This window comes from Stegostoma tigrinum, chromosome 12 (assembly GCF_030684315.1).
Source record: "Stegostoma tigrinum isolate sSteTig4 chromosome 12, sSteTig4.hap1, whole genome shotgun sequence".
In the NCBI taxonomy this organism is placed as follows: Eukaryota; Metazoa; Chordata; class Chondrichthyes; order Orectolobiformes; family Stegostomatidae; genus Stegostoma; species Stegostoma tigrinum.
Window position 1 is genome coordinate 35281450 of NC_081365.1, and position 21499 is coordinate 35302948.

At 41.2% G+C, this 21499-nt stretch overlaps 1 protein-coding gene across 1 annotated transcript; it reads left to right on the forward strand.

Moving 5' to 3' along the window:
• The first annotated feature begins 9429 nt into the window (after positions 1-9429).
• Positions 9430-20818, forward strand: LOC125456745 (cytochrome c oxidase copper chaperone). The gene is made up of 3 exons (XM_048540122.1): positions 9430-9669; positions 15982-16092; positions 20196-20818. Exons 1-2 carry the CDS (start codon positions 9545-9547, stop codon positions 16064-16066), a joined length of 210 nt encoding a protein of 69 aa, XP_048396079.1. The 5' UTR covers positions 9430-9544; the 3' UTR covers positions 16067-16092; positions 20196-20818.
• The last annotated feature ends 681 nt before the right edge of the window (positions 20819-21499 follow it).

The window sequence follows — 21499 nt, forward strand, 5'->3', positions numbered from 1 at the left end:
GACTCCCTTGTCAGCTCTACATTCCTCACCAATTTCTCCACCACACCTGAAACTTTTCCCTGTAATGAAAGTGGTGTAACACCTACCCCTGCACCTCCCCTCTCACCACCATCCATGGCCCCAAGCAATCCTTCCAGATCCGCTAGAGATTCATCTGTATTTCATTCAACCTGACTTACTGCATCCGTTGCTCCTGACGGGATCTCCTCTATATCAGGAAGACCAAATGCAGACTTGGGGACCGGTTCATGGAGCATCTGTGCTCTGCATGCATCAATCAACCTGACCTTCTGGTTGCCATCCATTTTAATTCTCCCTCCCACTTCCATGATGACATGTTCATCCTTGCCCTCCTCCATTGTCAAAGCAAGGCCAAACATAAATTGGAGGAACAACAACTGACAATTCACCTTGGGAGCTTACAGCCCAATAGCTTCAACATTGACTTCACCAGCTTCAAAATCCCTCCATCCCCAGCCTTATCCCATGTCCAGCCCTCCCCCTGCTCCTCTTCGCCCTGCCCAGACCTAAACTGTTCATTTTCCTACTCACCTATCCACTCCACCTTTCCCACGGACCAAATATGGTAACTCCCCTACCTGCATCCATCTATCACCATCTCTGCTGCCCCTCCCCCAGACTGCACCCTCCCTCTGTCTATTTATTTCTGGGCTCCCCTCCCCAGCTCCAGTCCAGATGAAGGGTTTTGGCCTGAAGCATTGACTTTCCTACTCCTCTGATGTTGTCTGACCTGCTGTGCTTTTCCAGCCTCATGCCTATTCACCCTGACTTTCAGCATCTGCAGTCCTTATTGTCTCCAGAACTGGAGGGCATTGTTTTAAAATTGAGGGTCACGATTTCAGGACAAATATGAGATTCTTTTCTCTCAGATGCTTGAGCAACATTTGAGGCTGCCTCAAAAGTTGGTAAAGGCAGAATCATTAAATAGTTTAAAGTCAGAGGTGAATGGATTTTTTTAGGCAGGCGTATCAAATGTTATTTGAGATAGGGTGGGGATGTGAGGGTTATTGGAGGTAGGAGGGAATATGAAACTCAAAACACAAACAGATTGGCCATGTTCTTATTGAATTGCAGAATAGGCATGAGTGACTGAATGGTTCTGTTTTGTAAATTTATACCTAAGTTCATACTTTGTATTTTGGATTGTTTATAAAAAGCAAGTGGAGGAGACAGAATTTGCAAGTATAGCACTGCTACTCACCAATAGAAAATTAAGATTAGAAGGAAGTACTTCACCCAGTTCCTAGGATTAAAGCATTTTCAGGATTCACTCAAGTATAATAAAATCAGAAATATCTAAAAGTGAAAGTCAATGAATACAGAAGTCTAAATGTTAATATACTCTGGGAGGCAGAAATAAAAGGAGCTAGGTACAGAACTTTCAATGAGCTAAATTCAATGAAATTAAATAAATTAAATAAACCAAATATGTTATATGCAAGGAGTGTAGCAGGTAAGACAGATAAACTAACAGCATTGATTACAACATGGAATTATAATATTCTTGCCATTATGGAGACATGGAGGGACAGAATTGACAGCTTAGCATTTCAGGATATCGCTGTTTTAGATGGAACAGAAAGAGAAGCAAATGGGGTTGGACAGTTGCATTGCTGATTAGAAATCACATCACATTTGAGCGAGGACACATCGGAGAGATCTTGCAGTGAGGCATTATGAGTGGACGTCAGGAATAGGAAAGGTGAAATCACAATGTTGGGAGTCTTCTGTAGACCTTCTAACAGCCCACAGGAGACAGAGAAGCAGATTTCTTTATTCATTTTTTTCTTTATTCATTCACGGAATGAAGATGTCACTGGCTAAGCAGCATTTATTGTCCATCCCTCATTACCCAGAGGGCAGTTAAGAGCCAACCACATTTCTGTGGGTCTGGATTCAAATGTAGGCCAGACAAGTAAGGATGGCAGTTTCCTTCCCTAAAGGATATTAGTGAACCAGATGGGTTTTTCTGACAATCAACAATGGATTCTCGGTCATTATTAGATTCTTAATTCCAGATATTTTTATTGAATTCAAATTCCACCATCTGCCATGGTAGGATTCGAACCTGGGTCCCCAGAACACTGGAATAATAATTTCTGGAATAATAGTCTCGCGTTAATATCAGTAGGCCATTGTCAATGCTGGAAAGGTGCGAAAAAAGCATGGTTTTTGAGATGGGTGACTGCAACTTTCCTCTTATTGACTGGGACTCCCCTAGAACCATGGGCTCGGATGGACAGTAATTTGTTAGATGTGTCCAGGAGTGCTTTTTGAGACATGTGTTGATAACCCAACCAGACAGGAGGCCATATCAGACTTGGTACTAGGGAATGAGCCAGGACAGGTGATCAATGTTTCAGTAGGACAGCATTTTGGGCTTAATGACCATAACTCCGTAAGATTTCGAGTGGTCATGGACAAGGACAAGAGTGGCCCTCAGGTGAACGTGCTTAATTGGGCAAGGGCCAATTGCATCCAAATTAGACAGGAACTAAGGAATGTGGATTGGGAGCAGTTATTTGAGGGTGAAACGACATCTGGCATGTAAGAGGCTTTTAGAGAACATTTGATTAAAGTGCAGGACATGCATGTCCCTGCAAAACTGAAGGATAGGAATTGCAGGATTCAGGAACCATGGATGGCAAGGGAAAATTGTAAGCTTAGTCAAAGGGAAAAAGGAAGCAAATGACAGGTTTAGGCAGGTACAAACTGATGAAGCCATTCAGGAGAATTGAGAAAATAGAAAGGAACTTAAATGTGGAATTAGGAAGGCTAAAAGGGGTCATGAAATGTGTTTAGCAAACAGAGTCAAGGAGAATCCCAAGGTTTTATACACATATTTTAGAAGAAAGAGCGTAGGAGGGCAAAGAGTAGGTTCTCACAAGGGCAAAAGAGGAAAGTTATGTGTGGAGCCACAAGAAGTGGGACAGATACTTAATGAGTACTTTGTATTGGTATTCACCAAGGAGAAGGACATGACTGATATTGAGGTCAGGGATGAGTGTGTGAATACGCTAGAGAATGTCAATATGTTGAAGGAGGAAGTTTTCAGTATCCTAAATTGCATTGAGGTAGACAAGTCCCTAGGGTCAGGTGGGATCAATCCCAGGTTGCTGCAAGAGGCAAGGGGTGACATAGCAAGGGCATTAGCAGATATCTTCACATCCTCTTTGACCTCAGGTGAAGTTCCAGAGGACTGGAGATTAGCCAATGTTGTTCCCTCATTTAAGAAAGGAATCAGGGATTATCCAGGAAATTATAGGCCAGTGAGTCTGATGTCAGTGTGGGGAAAGTCTTAGAGAAGATACTGAGGGACAAGATGTAGAACATAGAACATAGAACAGTACAGCACAGAACAGGCCCTTCAGCCCACAATGTTGTGCCGACCATTGATCCTCATGTATGCACCCTCAAATTTCTGTGACCATATACATGTCCAGCAGTCTCTTAAATGACCCCAATGACCTTGCTTCCACAACTGCTGCTGGCAACGCATTCCATGCTCTCACAACTCTCTGCGTAAAGAACCTGCCTCTGACATCCCCTCTATACTTTCCACCAACCAGCTTAAAACTATGACCCCTCGTGCTAGCCATTTCTGCCCTGGGAAATAGTCTCTGGCTATCAACTCTATCTATGCCTCTCATTATCTTGTATACTGGACTAGACATGACAGGCAGCATGGTTTTCTGCGGGGAAGGTCATGTGTCACCAAGCTGACTGAATTTTTTTGAAGAAGTGACAAAGAGGAAAGTGAGGAAAGAGCTGTGGATGTAGTTTATGTGGACTTAAGTAAGGTATTTGATAAAGTCCCACATGGCAGATTGGTACAAAAATTAAATCACATGGGGGTTGGGGTGGGCTGGCTAGATGGATACAAAACAGGCTTGGTCATGGAAGACAAAGGGTAGTGGTGGAAGGATGTTTTTCAGAATGGAGACCGGTAATTAGAGATGCGGTCAAGAGCGTTTTCGAACACTGAAGGGGAGAATTTGAGGTTGGGGTTCCCCTATGGGAACCCACATAGGCCCAAGCTATGCCTGCCTCTTTTTAGAATATGTGGAAGAGTCCGTCTTCCGCAGCTACACAGGCACTATCCTCCATCTTTTCCTCCGCTACATCAATGGCTGTATTGGCGCCACCTTGTACTCCCATGAGGAGCTCGTACAGTTCAGCAACTTTACTAACACCGTCCACCCCAACCTCAAATTCACTTGGACCATCTCTGATACCTCTATCTCCTTCCTGGACCTCTCTGTCTCCATCTCTAGTGACCACCTGAAAACTGATATCTACTTCAAGACTACTGACTCTCACAGCTACCTAAACTACACCTCCTCTCAACAACCTTGCTGCAAGAATGCGATCCCCTACTCCCAATTCCTCTGCCTCCACTGCATCTGCTCCCAAGATGAGGCATTCCTTTCCCGAACATCCTAGATGTCCTCGTATTTCCAGGACCGCAACTTTCCCACTTTTGTGGTCAAAAAGACTCTCGATCGCATCTCTTCCATTTCCCGCACCATAGGCTTCACATCACCTCCCCGCAACAAAAACAAAGACAGAATCTCCCTTGTCCTCATGTATTACCCCACTAACCTCCAGATTCAACACATCATTCTCTGCCACTTCCACCACCTGTAATCTGATTCCACAACCAAGGATATATTTCCCTCCCACCCCTACCTGCCTTCTGGAGGGACTGCTCTCTTCACGACTTCCTCGTCCGCTCCACACTCCCCACTAGCCCCAACACTCCCAGCACCTTTCCCTGCAACCGCAGGAAGTGCTACACCTGCCCCTATAGCCCTCCCCTCACCTCTCAGGCCCCAAGAAAACCTTCCACATCAGACAGATGTTCACCTGCACATCCACTAATGTGGTCTATTGCATCCGCTGCTCCCAATATGGCATCCTCTACATCGGTGAGACCAGTGGAGGTTTGGAGACAGCTTTGTACAGCATCTGCACTCAGTTCGCGACAAACGACAACACCTTCCAGTTGCAAACCATTTCAACTCCCCTTCCCACTCCCTGGATGACATGTCTATCCTGGGCCTCCTCCAGTGTCACAATGATGCCACCCGGAAACTGGAGGAGCAGCACCTCATATTCTGCCTTGGGAGGCTACAACCCATTGGTCTCAATGTGGACTTTACTAGCTTCATAATCTCTCCACCCAAGACCTCATCCCATAACCAATCCTCCCTCTCATCCCCAGATAATAAAATGTGAGGCTGGATGAACACAGCAGGCCAAGCAGCATCTCAGCAGCACAAAAGCTGACGTTTCGGGCCTAGACCCTTCATCAGAGAGGGGGATGGGGAGAGGGAACTGGAATAAATAGGGAGAGAGGGGGAGGCGGACCGAAGATGGAGAGTAAAGAAGATAGGTGGAGAGAGTGTAGGTGGGGAGGTAGGGAGGGGATAGGTCAGTCCAGGGAAGACGGACAGGTCAAGGAGGTGGGATGAGGTTAGTAGGTAGCTGGGGGTGCGGCTTGGGGTGGGAGGAAGGGATGGGTGAGAGGAAGAACCGGTTAGGGAGGCAGAGACAGGTTGGACTGGTTTTGGGATGCAGTGGGTGGGGGGGAAGAGCTGGGCTGGTTGTGTGGTGCAGTGGGGGGAGGGTACGAACTGGGCTGGTTTAGGGATGCAGTAGGAGAAGGGGAGATTTTGAAACTGGTGAAGTCCACATTGATACCATATGGCTGCAGGGTTCCCAGGTGGAATATGAGTTGCTGTTCCTGCAACCTTCGGGTGGCATCATTGTGGCACTGCAGGAGGCCCATGATGGACATGTCCTCTAGAGAATGGGAGGGGGAGTGGAAATGGTTTGCGACTGGGAGGTGCAGTTGTTTGTTGCGGACTGAGCGGAGGTGTTCTGCAAAGCGGTCCCCAAGCCTCCGCTTGGTTTCCCCAATGTAGAGGAAGCCGCACCGGGTACAGTGGATGCAGTATACCACATTGGCAGATGTGCAGGTGAACCTCTGCTTAATGTGGAATGTCATCTTGGGGCCTGGGATGGGGGTGAGGGAGGAGGTGTGGGGACAAGTGTAGCATTTCCTGCGGTTGCAGGGGAAGGTGCCGGGTGTGGTGGGGTTGGAGGGCAGTGTGGAGCGAACAAGGGAGTCACGGAGAGAGTGGTCTCTCCGGAAAGCTGACAGGGGAGGGGATGGAAAAATGTCTTGGGTGGTGGGGTCGGATTGTAAATGGCGGAAGTGTCGGAGGATAATGCGTTGTATCCGGAGGTTGGTAGGGTGGTGTGTGAGAACGAGGGGGATCCTCTTGGGGCGGTTGTGGCGGGGGCGGGGTGTGAGGGATGTGTTGCGGGAAATACGGGAGACGCGGTCAAGGGCGTTCTCGATCACTGTGGGGGGAAAGTTGCGGTCCTTGAAGAACTTGGACATCTGGGATGTGCGGGAGTGGAATGTCTTATCGTGGGAGCAGATGCGGCGGAGGCGGAGGAATTCTCCTACTGCATACAATCATTAAATGTAGGAGCAGAAGTAAACCATTCAAAAAATTAAGTCCGATCCACCGCCATTCAGTAAAATTATGGTTGATCTGACAATCCTCAACTCCACTTTCCTGACTTTCCCCATAACTCTTGATTCCTTTACTAATTACTGAATTCTGTCTATCTGACCCTTGGATATATTTAATTACTCAACCTCAAAAGACCTCCATAGTGCAGAATTCCAAATTAACAACCTTATAAAAGAAGAAATTTCTGCTTCGCATTGTCTTAAATGTGCAATCCCTTATTCTCAGATAATGCCATCTGATCCTTGACTGTCCGACAAGGGAAAATAATGTTTCCGCATCCACCTTGTGAGGTCATCTAAGAATATTGTGCGTTTCAGCAGGTCACCCCTCATGCTTTTACTCCACTTAGTACAGGTCCAATCTACTCAATTTCCCCTCAAAGACATTCCCTCCATACCTCTTATCAGCTTAGTGAACCTTGTGTAGACTGCCTCCAATTCCATTCTTTCCTGAGACAAGGGGCCCAAAATTATTGCAGTATTCCAGCTGTGGCTTGACTCATGCCATATTTAGTTTTAGCAAAACTCCCTACTTTTACACTCCATTCCCTTTGAAATAAAAGGCAACATTCCATTTGTTTTCCCCATTACCTACTGAACTGGGATGGTATCTTTTTGTAATTCATGGATGAGGGCTCCCAAATCACTGTTCCATAGTTTTCTCTGGTCTTTCTCCATTTAAATATTTCTGTCAAAGTGCATAATCTCTCATTTCCCCATATTACGTTCTATCTGCCAAATTTTTGCCTTCTCACTTAACTTGATGATGTCCCTCCACAGATTCTTGATGTCATCTTCACTACTTACATTTCCACCTATTTTTGTGTCATCCACAAATTTAGCACGAGTACATTCACTTTGCTCATCCAAGTCATTAATATATATTGTAAATAACTGAGGTCCGGCACTGGACATCATGGCACATAATTAGTTGCAGATTGCCACCCTGAAAATGCACTCCATTGGCCCAACTTTGTGTCTTTGAAATAGTTACCCAATCCTCTATCCATGTCAATCCAACACCATGCAGCCTAATGTACAGCATCGTAACAAACGGCTTTTGAAAATCGAGATATGTTACATCCATTACTGCTCCTTTATCTATTCTACTTGTTACCTACACAAAGAATTCTAGTAAATTTGCCAGGCACGATTTCCCTTTATAAAGCTATACTGACGTTGCTTGATAACACATTTCTAAATGCTCTGTTTTATATCCTATATAATAGATTCTGACATTTCCTAATAACAGGCATTAAAGTAACTGGCTTATAGTCACCTGACTTCTGCCTCATTTCCTTATTAAATAAAGGTATTACATTGGCAGTTTTGCAATCCTCTGGAAATTTTCCAGAACCTAAGGATTTCTGGAAGATTACTCATGCATTCAGTATCTCAGTAGTTCCTTCTTTCCCTCAGAAGAAAACTGACTTGGAGAAACGTACATGATTCAATACTTTGAGAACACCTGACAGCAAGATAAATTTTGGAACGGGAATCTGAAAAAGCATTATCAATGATCTTGAGGCCACGGACCAATCCACCTCTTGGAAATATCTGCCAAATATGTGATTGGAGATGTGGCTCTAGGATTAGGTACATCAGCCACACAAGGGCCACAGACCCCATAACCAGTGACACAAAATTTCCTATATGGACCATCATACTTGTTAATGTGTGATTGCTGATTACAAGCAACTTCTTTGAATATCCTAGGATACATCTTGTCAGATCCAGGGGACTTATCAGGCTTTAACATCATTGGTTTCCTAGCACTTTTTCCCTGGTATCCTGACAACCTTTCTTGAACAAAGCCATGTTTGTAATTCTCCAGAGATAACATAGTGTGGAGCTGATGCAACACAGCAGGCCAGGCAGCATCGCAGGAGCAGGCAAGTTGATGTTTCAGGTTGGGACCCTTCTTCAGAAGTTTTCAGCTCCACACTGTGTTATCTCTGACTCCAGCATCAGTAGTTCTTACTATTTCTGAGTTATGTGAAGCCCATTTCTGAAAAAGGGCCCTGACTTGAAACATCAACTTTCCTGCTCCTGTGATGCTGCCTGGCCTGCTGTGTTCATCCAGCTCCACACTGTGTTATCTCCGACTCCAGCATCAGCAGTTCTTACTATCTCTTTGTAATTCTCCAGCATTTTGGCACCTGCCCCAGTCTAGGGAAGACGGAAAGAATACGGCCAGTGCCCCTGTAATTTCTACCCTCACTTCCCATGACATGTTACAGCGTTCCTTTCCATTACTAGTTAATGCTCCACAGAGATTGAGAATAAAAAGCACCTAAATGACCATGACCTTTACTGTTGCCGACCACCCATCATCCCGCACCATTTCAACCTTCCTCCTTCCCAATGGTAAGGTCCACAGCCTTACCAAGTATTCTTTTTTCCTCCCATCTTCGCTTCTCATTTTAAAAACATGGACTTCCATTGGAAGCAAGTCCTTGCTAATGGGCGAAGTATTCCCATGGGCCTCCAGGTTAAAGCTTCTGGCCTAAAGGATGTTACCATTACATTACAAAACTTCCTAATTTTCGCAACTATTAATAACACAGGAACAATCCGCTCAAGCAAACAGAAGTGAAAGCGTCTGGGCACCATGGGAGTTCTCTTCATTTAATGCTCTTATTTCCAAAAATGTTCATTAAAGTGTAATTTTATTTAGACGATTAACAGAATTGTTCCTCTTCGAACAAATCCGCACAGGGTAGGAACATCGCGCAGGTGGCGCACAGACCAGAGCACTGTGTTCTAGGATTTGTAGTTCGATCTCAGCCGCTTAATTAGGGTCGAGACTGAAGAGGAACTACAACACCCAGGAGTCAATGCACTTCACCTATCCCAGTTCACGTGTTCCGGCGTGTTGCGTAGGACCGAAGCTGTGGGTGGGGGATACGCAAAGGTGGAAATCGAACAAAATTTGACTTGAGACTAAAATAAACAGGCAACTCAATATAATTTCAGATGAAAATGTCTGAATTAACGGCGCCTACATCATTGGGGAAGGTGCCTGCTGATCAGGCTGAGGGGAGGAAGCCTTTGAAACCATGCTGTGCGTGTCCTGAGACCAAGAAAGTCCGGGATGCCTGGTAATTGCAAACTTTTTCGACCTCTATTTATATCTTTACATCGTCGTCGTTGTGAGTGTCCTGTTGTTTCACGGTCCTTAGTTCGCACGCTTTCTGGGTACATGCTGTTAGGTCTGGTTTGAAACCGCAGCTGAAAAAATCATGCTGCTGCCTGATCATTCATGCCCTCAATGATAAATTGTATTAATGAGCGTGATGGCATCTGTTAGAAGGTGTAGGAAATGTCTTCTCCTAAGATGCTGCTTGGCCTGCTGTGTTCATGCAGCTCCACACTTTGTTATCTCGGATTCTCCAGCATCTGCAGTTCCCAATATCTTTGTTTCTGTAGTGGCACGCTTTGAAGCTTATCGCTGAAGTGTGGACTGCTCGAGTCTGAGCATGAACTTCCCAATTATGTCCTCGTCAACTTCACAACGAGATTATCACATTAGCCATTATTTTTGTATATTACGCGCCGTTTACGTGTCGCTCCTGGATTTCCCATCGTATCCCTTATCAGGGTGAACGAAGGAGTATATGTCGAGGGTTAGGTCTTTGGAGAACAAATCGAACGTTTACAACAAAATAAGTTTATCTCCCCATTACACGCGCAGTTAGGCCTATGTGTTTTATTCAAGACACTGAGTTTGAGGTTAAGAAAAAATACTTATACGAGGTGAGCGAGTGAGGTAGGCAGAGAGATGAATTAGTATCTGGTAAGAAGGAAAGAGAATGTCTAAACTAAGGCTGTTAAAGTGCCAAACTAGGAGCCAAAGCCCGTAATGACTTATTGGAGTTGGGAAGTTGTGTTGGACCACTGGAGTCATGGTTAAGGTGAGGACATGGGACTAAAGGACCTCATCCTAAGTGAAGATTTTCTGTAGGGATGTGTGTGTCCCAGGATCCAAGCTCACTGAAAAGGACTGAAATGATTAGTATATGATTGTAACTGAGGGAGATTTTTTTCAATATCAGAAATAATTTTTAAGGCTATTGTGTGACCTACCTGGTGATGTCCATCTGGAGGGGCAGTGGCATTGTGGTAATGCAATTGAACCAGGAACTCAGAACCCCAGGCTGATGTTCTGGGTTTATGGGTTTCCAACTCTTGTCAATGGTGAAATTTGGAAGCAAGAAAAGAGATTTCTGGGCCCCTTGCTGAAATATTTATATCTTTGATAACCACAGGTGGGGTGCCACAAGACTAGAGGTTGACTAATGTTGTGCCACTGTTTAAGAAGGGTAGTAAGGAAATGCCAGGGAACTTTAGACCAGTGAGCCTGACATCCGAGATAGGCAAGTTGTTAGGGGAAGCGGGGAAGAGAGTCCTGAGGGACAAGATTTTACATGTATTGGAAAGGCAAGGACTGACTATGAATAGTCAACCTGGCTTTGTGTGTGGGAAATGATGTCTCGTTAATTTGATTGAGTTTTTTGAAGAAATAATGGGGGCAGAGTGGTGGACGTGATCTATGTGGACTTCAGTAAAGCGTTTGACAAGGTTGCTCATGGTAGACTTGTTAGCAAGGTTAAATCACATGGAATACTGAGAGAGCTAGTGATCTGGATACATATCTGGCTCAAAGGTAGAAAACATAAGATGGTGACGGACTGTTGTTTTTCAGACTGGAGGCCTGTGTCCACTGGTGTGATACAAGGATCGGTACTGGGCCCACTGCTTTTCATCATTTATATAAATGATTTGGATGTGAATGTAGGAGGTATGCTTAATAAGTTTGCAGAATACACCAAAATTGATGTGGAGGTGCTGGTGTTGGACTGGTGCGGACAAGGTCAAAAATCACATGTCAGTGGGTTATAGTCCAATAGGCTTATTTGAAAACACTAGCTTTTGGACCTCTGTTTCTTCCTTGGGTATAGTGTGGAAGAAGAGGTATACCGACACAGAATTTGTAAGCAGAGGGCTAAAATTGCTTTGCTCGTCACCTCCTGTTAAATCTTAAATCAACTAAAAAGGAGACGTATATTTCTATTGATTAAAATGTAAATCCCAGAATTTCTTTCAAGTCATTTCCCTGAAATAATTGAAGGGTTTATCAGTGTATACAATATACAAGAGGTGACATCTCCAATCAGACAATGCGTTTTAGGTACGAGGCCTTAATTAGAATCTGTCTGTGTTTTAACCTGGTGTCAGGCTTTTTGTTAAAACAAAACAGAATGTATCTGCAAATACAGATGAGATAAGAGAAATTTTTTATTTATAGTCCATACCTAAGTGGATTTTGAATGGTCTATCACTGAGTATATTTGAGGCTGGGACAGGCCTTGGACAGTCTGCAGGACTGTGTAGTTGAAGCCTTGGATCAGTCATGCATTGTATTAAATTGCAGAGCAGGCTTGATGGATTGTATGATCAAATCCTGTTCCTTTCCCTTGTGTACTTGTGTAAAAATGCCTTGAATATCCTGTGGCAGAAAAAAGCAAAGGCTCAAAATATTTCAGAATTTACTTTGGTTGTTGCTTTGTGGTAGTATTCCTGACTATGAGTCAGAAAATTGTGCATTTATGTGCTATTCTGGAGATATCAACTATATTGCAGGTTTGAGTATTTTGGATGGACGTTTTAAACTGAGGCTCTGTCTGCTTTTTCAAATGGAGTATACAGTCTAACGCTGTATCCTGTACAGTAGTTACCTCTGAACTCGTGTCACCAAAACATGAAGTGGCCAATATCACACTATCCATAAATTGTTATGAAGTGGGAAAATCATTAGTTCATGACCATATTTCAAAAATTTTCATTGGCCAGATTGCACTTTGGGTTCCTTCTCCATGAATTCTGCTATATTAACACACAATATTCTATTTTTTCTTGTGTTATTCTCTTTTACTGCAGGTAAACGTATTTGTGGGTTGTATGTACATTTGGATTTTTCATTCTACCAAATGTAATTTCTGAGCATACCTTACATGACTGTCTTTGAGTTGTTGGCTAGATGGCTGGTTTGCAATACACTGATGCCAGTAGCTTGGGTTCAGTTCCAGTTCTAGCACCAACTGAGGTTACTATTGAAGGTCTCCCCTACTTAATCTCTACTCTTGCCTGAGGCTTGGTGACCCTCAGGTTAACTCTCCACCAGTCATCTCTTTAAGAAGAGAGAGCTGTCCAGTGGCCCAGAGACTATGGCAAATTTCCCTTGCCTTTTACTGTTTTGTTAAAAGAATGGCCTGTATTTTCGTGGTGACCTGCATGGCTCCACAATATGCAAAAGCATTTTGAATCCAATTATGTCCTTTATAATTATAGGCATTGTTGTAACAAAAGAAGCAGAGCACTCACTTTGCACATAGCAAGCGCTCTCAAACAGCAATGCGATAATGACTGAATAATTGGTGTTTGTCATGTCAAATGAGGAATAAATCTTAGCTAGGACACCAGAAATATAATGTCTTTAGTCTGTGAAATAGTGCAGAGTGATAATTTGTATCTGTTAGAGCTGAGAAGATCTTGGTTTAAGGTCTCATTTTAAAAATCGTACATATGTGGCACAGCACTTGAGTCCTACACTGGAGTTCCAGCCTCAAATTCAATCTATACAACATAGTAGTATTAAATTTTAGTGTTTTGTAATTCATTCTTGGACACTTAGATTAAGTACATGTATGTTTTAGTCCTTCACAAAAAGTAGGTATTCCTATATCAGCTGAGGTTACCAGGGAAGACTCTCCTCTTCAAACTGTCCTTATCTGAGGCATTGCGTTCCTCAGGTTAAATCATCACCAGTTGTCTCTAATGAGAGATCAGGACAATGGCAACATTCCTTTATTGCTGTTGTGGTAAGCATTAATTGCTCATCTATAATTGCCCAATAAATTATGGTAAGATGCATTCTTAAAAGGTTGTAATCTGTAAGTTGCAGATGCTCCCACTGTTCTGTTAGATAGAGAGCTACTGGATTTGATTCAGTGATAATGAAGGAACATTTTATATTTTTAAGTCAGGATGGTGTGTCAATTGGAGATAGTGGTGCTCCCATGCATCTACTGCCTGTGTTGTCCTCCTTTATAGGTTTGAGAGTTGCTGCTGTGCATTTTATAAATGGTGCATACTGAAGCCACGATGTTTTGGTTGCCGAGTTGCTGCGCCAGTTGTACTTCTGAATGGTACCCTAATCAGTGATATTGTAACGGTGATATTTGATGGTTAAGCCAGTAAACGCACTATTTTTAAATCGTCATTGTCTTAAATATGTTTGAAGCAAATATTACTTCTCATTTATGAACCCAAGGCTAAATGTATGTGCATATAAGATGCATTTTCTGAGGAGTTGCAAATTAACTTCAAAATTGTATAATCATCAAAAATCTTCACCACTTCTGTCCTACGGAGGAAGTCTTAAAGCAGCTGAAGATAGTTTGCCCCAGGTCATTGTTCTGATGAATTCTTGGGTCTGAGATTAATTTCAATCTCTTGAGTCCTATTAATTTCAATATTATTGGGTTCCTTGATGTCAGACTTGGTCAGATGTTTCCTGATGTCAAGGTCATGGACAGCAGTGAATTGAGGGGAGTGTCGGTTAGGTTATTTCATTTTTGGATTAGGATTATTCCACGGCACAACATCGTGGGCCGAAGGGCCTGTACCGTGCTGTATTTTCTATGTTCTATCAGTCTTCTTGACCAACCTCTGAAATTTAGCTGTTTTGTCCTTGTTTGAGTCTAAGCTGTAATGAGGTCTAAAACTGACAGTGGTGGAACCTCTGAGATTGGTGAGCAAGTTCACTGTCACTTGATAACACTATTAATGACACCTTTTACCACTTTACACCTGACTGATAAAGACTGGGTTAGTTAGTTGACCAGATTGGATTTGTACTTCTTTTTGTTAACAGAATGTGGCTTGGCAATTTTACATTATTTGTATGTTTGTTTGTCACTAATTTTATTTTTTCTAGCTATCAAGAAAATAGATGTATTCAGTTTTTAACGAAGCGTGGAGCTGGATGAACACAGCAGGCCAAGCAGCATCTTAAGAGCACAAAAGCTGATGTTTCGGGCCGAGACCCTTCATCAGAAAAAGAGTCCCAGTCCGAAACATCAGCTTTTGTGCTCCTAAGATGCTGCTGGGCCTGCTGTGTTCATCCAGCTTCACACTTTGTTATCTCAGATTCTCCAGCATCTGCAGTTCCCATTATCACTGTATTCAGTTTTTTTTTGTTTCACCATCAAGGGTTCTTCAAGGAAATTGTTTTAAACTCCACTTGCCACTGAATTCAAAATGACGGTGTACAAAAGCCAATCAAGAGCCACTCTATAACTCACCCAGCTCAGTTCTACGAAAGGATATGAAAATCAGCCATATTATGCATTACATGTATCTGCTTAATATTTTATGGAAAATCCTTTTTTTTTGTGGACATCTTCTCCCTCCCTCAGAATAGTCTATTACTTTTTATCATGTTTTTCCCTCTGTTTCTAAAGTCTCTAGCCTAGGGCATATTCATGGAGATTAATATGCCCAGGATGTCACCAAAGTAAATTTTGACCAAGATAAAACCTGAAGCCCAAATTATGTGCATCATAGTCTGTACATCTTGTTTTACATCTGGAGGAACCCTTGAGAAGAGTACTGCAGTAATGATATTCCTTGTTAGTTCTTAATTGGGTGCTTTGATTCTGCTTCCTTTATTGTCCTGGTTAAGCTTCAATGTTAAAATCTGAGTTTTATACTCCATTATCTGTAGGAAAGTGTATTGAAATTGAATAATTGTACAGTGTTACAGCTGGATCTATTAGCATTTTTTTAAGCAAATCCTCCCAAAAAGAGGCAGAAAAGGAGACTGAAGCATCTCCATTTTGTGGTTTCTGTATTCAGCATTTAAACAATGCCTTCCAGTTCCAGTAAGACTAAATCTAGGAGTGTTTGTTGTCAAGAGTAATTATGTGAAATAATTTCTCAAATAAACAAGTTAAGTTTTAGAAAATCTTGATTCCAATCTATCACAGCAGATTGGCTAGTTTTGGAATCTGAAAAATGAGGACTGTTTATCAACTTTGAATATTTGGTGTTGAAAGCAGGGGGTGGGATGGTTTTGCTCAGTTGGCTGGACAGCTGGTTTGCAATGCAGAGTGATGCTGACTGCACGAGTTCAATTCCTGCGCTGGCTGAGATTACCATGAATGAATTTCCTTCTCAACCTTTCCCCTTTCCTCAGTTTAAGCCACCACTCGTCTCTCCAGTGAGAGAGCAGCCTTGTGTTTTGGTAAGACTAGCAACTTTACTTCAGTAAAAGCAGTAAGTTTTGTTGTTCATAGTGGAGATTTTACCTTTTATAATTTGAGCCAACTTTACTTTTGTTTTGTTTGCAGTATAATTGAGAAAGGGGAGGAGAACTGCAAAGACCTGATTGAAGCTCATAAAGAGTGTATGAGAGCACTGGGATTTAAGATTTGATGAGGCACTGTCTTTGGAAGAGTGCAGTGAGTATTCATTATCTTTTTAGCACCATTTTACTAAGTTTTATTTTCCTTAACTCTAGATATTTCTATCAATATTTAATAAAAAATGATGCCCATATTCTCAAATGCATACCTGTTGTTATCACGTTTTGGTTTATCGTGCCATTAACCTTTTTATGAAACGATACAAGTTTAATTTAATAAGTTGAAATATTCAATAAAGATCAGTACTTCGTTGTTTTAAAATTTAAATACCGTTCCCCTTCCCATGGTGTTTCGTTTTGAAAGCTTGATTGATTGTTAATGATCTCTTAGTTATGGATCTCACCAGAGGCAATTATCCTGTCTGGTCTACTTAGAATGAACTGCTTGTTCGACCTTGTCTTGGATCAGTGTGTATCCAAGCAGTTCTTTTTGGATTCAGTTAAATGTAGTTAAGAGAAGGCTCAACAACTGCAACTTGCTTAAATGTGAACATTTATTGAGTAATAATAAAAGATGAAAAAGAGAAGAAGAAAACAAGAAGCCTCATGCCCTTCTACACATCGGAAACCTCTCGATCAATGGCTGGTCTAGAGGCTGAGGTTATTCCTGGTACTGTTTGCGATCCCAGTCCGAGGTGAAGTCCAACAACTTGGAGCAAAACTCTCTCTCTTATACAGTGTAACAAACAATCAAGCACAGAAAAACAATTACAGAAAAACACGTTGATTGTGCCATCTTCACATACAGGAATGTTCACAGGACTCATTCAAGGTTATGCAGCTGTTGAATATCATCATGTTTAGCCCTTCAGCCCATCCTATACAATCTACCCTGATGGTATTTGATATTGTATGTTACAACTGCGAATGCAGACACAAATCAGTGACAGCTGCACAAGAATGTATAATAAGAGTATGATTCCTACACTAGAAGATTAAAACTACAATGAAAATAACCATCACCCATGTGGACATTATAACAATGGGGTGTATCATCAAATGAATGATTGCAGTGGCCTTTGGGGACAAAATCTTAAATATATATCCCACCCTTGATGTATTGTCAAGTCCATGATGGAACCAGCAGTTGTGCCACCTGACAGGAGACCAGAATATCGTCTACGTTTTTCATCAGTCAATTTGTTTACATAATTTGTTCTAACATTCAGTATAATCCAGATTCAGGTTCTTTCGTTTGTGTTTTTTTTAATCCTCCAGTTCCTTATCCACAGATTACTTCACGTATTAGCAGTAAAATAACATCATAATGGACTCAAATTTTCCCAGCTGTCTTCATCTGTATCCACCTTGAGGATACTTCTTCGGTATGTTTCCCTCCTCGCCAATTTTGAGTGATTGTATCATTGAGTGGTAACTACCTCCATATGCAGGTGCCTCCTTTCAGCTACAATACAGATGGTATCAAACAATACAGCTCTAATATCCATCAGGCTTTACCGTCCGTGTATGCTTCCCCCTTGTTTTTTCTGGGTTTCCCTTACCACAACTCAACACCACCTAAGTCTTAGTTCAGCCTTCTTTCGCATACACTAACTGTCTTAACACCTTAGAATTTCAGCTACTGGTGTAATCACTGGAGTGCGTGGATCATACAAACTCACAATATGGGGTATTTGTATGACATCAAATGGGTCCTTGCAATCAGTCTACTATTATACCTCCCAGAGTCCATATTCTTTCATTTCTGTAACATTTTGACATAATTGCCAATTGTACTTTTTTATTTTGATTGTAATTTTTCTACATCCCTTTCACAACTACTAATTTCATTATTTTATAGTCAGTTTCTCTATGGATTTTGTCAGTGTCTTATTGTCTAAACTGTGTTTTCGTGCTTTTCCATGCCCCACAAATCCTTTTGTCAAGTAGTTGTGTGTGTCAGACCTGTTTTTCAATGCATGTTTTTGTATTGTTTCATTTGTTATCTCTGAAGTAACATTCACTCTCCACACTGACATCAGTATCCCAAGACCATGTCACGCATTCTTGACTCCCACATGATCTTATTAAGTGATCTATGAGGTTTTACTTATCACTCCACGTATGGTCCTGATTTCTTGGGTAGTGGCTTGATCACTGGTTCAATCTTTCTTCAAAAGAAAGACAAGGATACAAACATCACCAAGAGAAAGCTATCAGTTTGGTACTCCTCATCTAAACTTCCTTTTGAATAAAATGCATTTTAACCTCCATTTGTCATTTCAACTCCATTATTCTAATTTTTTTGTCCTCTGCCACCAGCCTGCACCTTTTAATTTCTTTGTCTCATCTAATTTTGCAATTTTACCACCATATCTAATTCCAGAGATTTATGGTCCACAATATATTTTAAAACAGAAGTCAAACATTCCTTTGATTCAGGTACAACATACTTTGTTTGTTCTTTTATTCTTTCTCTAAGATGACCCACATTTCTTTTAAAACTTAGTTGATAACTTATTCTAGATATCTGATATCTTGACGTAAATTTGTTCAAATTTATTATTGTGTTTACTCCCTCAAAGTTACTAACCACTTTTGTATGCATTGAAACCATTGAGACTGTGTACGTGCACTTTATCATTTCCCAGAATCCCTTTAAATTTTCAGATAACTATTCCATTTAAATTTTTGCAAGTTTTTGGAAATACACGCTGGCCAGAAAATGAAATTCCAATCATGGTTAATTTTTGGAATTCAAATGTACTCAACTCCAAACACAACATGTACCCAATTCCAAAAGATAAATTTTTACCAAGCTTTACAAACCAAATCTGTGAATCAACATTTTGCAGATTTTTGCTTTACACAATCACTGGTTTCTTAAAAGGACATAACATTAACTGTACATATCCCACACTGATACAGGCACACGACACACTTTCAAATCACCATGCATTTCCAAAATGCAAACTAACTTCAAACTATCCCCCGATCTTGAGCTGCAGAGAACAAAAACACAAATTTTACAAGGTGACATTTCTCAACCAACAAACAAAGGTGCATTGAAACCAGACCACAAAAAGTTAATTCTTCTGCTAGGTTCAACTGCATTTGCACAGCGCAGAAACCTGGCCTCCAGTTCTTGCTAATAAAATGTGAGGCTGGATGAACACAGCAGGCCAAGCAGCATCTCAGGAGCAGCATTCTCCAGCATCTGCAGTTCCCATTATCTCCAGTTCTTGCTGTTGCTTTCTCTGGTTATGACTGACGCCCCCCCCCCCCCCCCCCCCCCGCCCCAATCCTTTAGGGGGTCCTAATTGTGCTACCCTGTTAGTTACAGACATGAATTCAAAGTCTGCCGCATTTCACCCTGGAATATGGAAGGTTTCCAGAGCTTCAGGTTGTTTTTCCCTTCTGTTATACTTTTCCTGAATCACATCCTTGTCACCAATAATGTCATGGATCATCAACTGTATCCAAGCAGTTCTTTTTGGATCCAGTTAAGTGTAGTTAACAGATGGTTAGACAACAGCAATTTGCTTAAATACGAACATGTATTGAGTCATAATAAAAGATGAAAAAAGAAAGGACCATTTATTATGTAAATAAAATGAATGAAGAAGAGTGGAAGAAAACAATAAGCCTCATCCCCTTCTGCTGTCGAGTATCATCAACAGGTTTTGCCTTCAACCCATCCTGAATAGATTTTTTATGTCGTTGAGGTGTGTAACAATAAGAAAAAGAAACTTGATCTTTTAGAACCAACAGTTCTTTGCAGTAATTATTTTTCAACTGTGTGGCTGCCATCTACATCCATTGTATGTTGATTGATTTATTTTTTTCTATTGTAAAGCAGAACAAACCTTCTTTATCATCTGAGTATGCTAACAATTTTCCAATACGTCCATAAGTTTTAAAAATGCATTACATCTTTAACATTTGTGATTCTACCATTCCTGGCACTCATTTACTTACATCCAGTAAAGGCAGAGAAATGTTCCACTGCAGCTGGAACCTTCTTGATTCTACAGAACAATTGTTTTCAACAATCCTCCCCATTTTTTTATTACCAGGTGCTTTGGTACATTGACCCGACCAGTTTAAATTGAGTTAAATACTTCCAGGGATTTTGGGATACTTTGTTGTAGATGTGATTTTTTTTTGTGATTTATAGTTATTTATTTTTGCATTACACAGGTTTTGTGTCTTGGATTAAATTAATGTATGCTGTGCTGCCTGAAGTTGAATGAAGATGAGTTGTATGTGGATATATTGCTACAGAAAATAACTCATCAAAAGCCGGAGCTAAATACTCGACTTCCTTGAGATATATTAAAAATCTATTAGATTAACAAAATTGTTTCTGCCATTTCTTGTCCACAGTTATTTAAATCAGATATATTTAAATTTGTTTGATTTATCCTTAAATAAAAGTTTGAAAATTCCATTTTGATCCTATTTCATTTTGTGTAGGATTGGCAAAACTGCTATTCACCATTGTACTGTGTTTTCAAGTTGCCCACTAAATCAGTGTCCTAAGCTTGTATTACAAAGTTCAATGGCTGTACAGACTTTATCTGTATATTGTAGTACAGAAACTGGTAATGGATATTAATAAGTTAGATATTTACACTGCAGGAGAGAAATTTCAATGTATTTGCTACATTATTAAGAAAACACACAGCTTCTGAAACCCACTGCATTAAAAGGTTTAAGCCTTCCTTTCCTTGCCTTGAAATGTTATCGTTGCTATGGATTCTGCCTGCTATTCCATTAGTTACACATCAAGTGTGTACTTTTTAATAGAATAGAGCAAGATATGAATTTGATTGATTGTTTTATTTTCCTTTAAAAATGTAATGGTGGAAACAGTCTAGCATATTTTATATTCACCTCCAGTATAATAGCAAAGTTAGTAAGAGTTGACTTTGTACCAATTACAGGCGGTGCTTTTTATAAGGAGTAGAATATCTCCAAATAAATTAACACCAAAGTTAAAAACTTCCGGTTCGAATACAGCAATAATGCAAATTGTATAAATGCAATATTTTTACAGCTAGGTAGTTTATATTATCGAAAGGGAAAAAGAAAGTTGCAGAAAATGGGAAAGAGCTGGGAATAGGACCAATTTGGATTGATCTTCAAAAGACCCAGTACAAACTCCTTAGAATGAATTCCTACAAGGTTTACCATGCTGTTTTTCTAAGTTGTTCTGGCATGCTATTTAATGCTGGTCTCAAAGTAGAATGTTCTTAAAAACTCTTTAAAGGAACATGTGAATTGCTGGTTAGACCAGAATTTATTGCCCGTTCCTATTTTGAATGTTAAGAGTTCATTCATGGGATGTGGGTTTCACTGGCTAGACCAGCAGTTCTTGTCTGGAAGCCCTTGAAGGTGGTGATGAACTCTCTCCTTGAGTTGCTGCAGTCCATTTGCTGTAAGAAGTCTATTAAATGGTCTCCTTCTGAAATAAAAGTTCATTTGGGTCTGGGAGAAAAATG

Excerpts from the sequence above, each read along its gene's own strand:
- LOC125456745 (XM_048540122.1), top strand. The coding sequence starts at position 9,545 with ATGAAAATGTCTGAATTAACGGCGCCTACATCATTGGGGAAGGTGCCT. Across the intron at positions 9,670-15,981 it reads AAGAAAGTCCGGGATGCCTG|TATAATTGAGAAAGGGGAGG; the intron begins GTAATTGCAAAC and ends TTTTGTTTGCAG.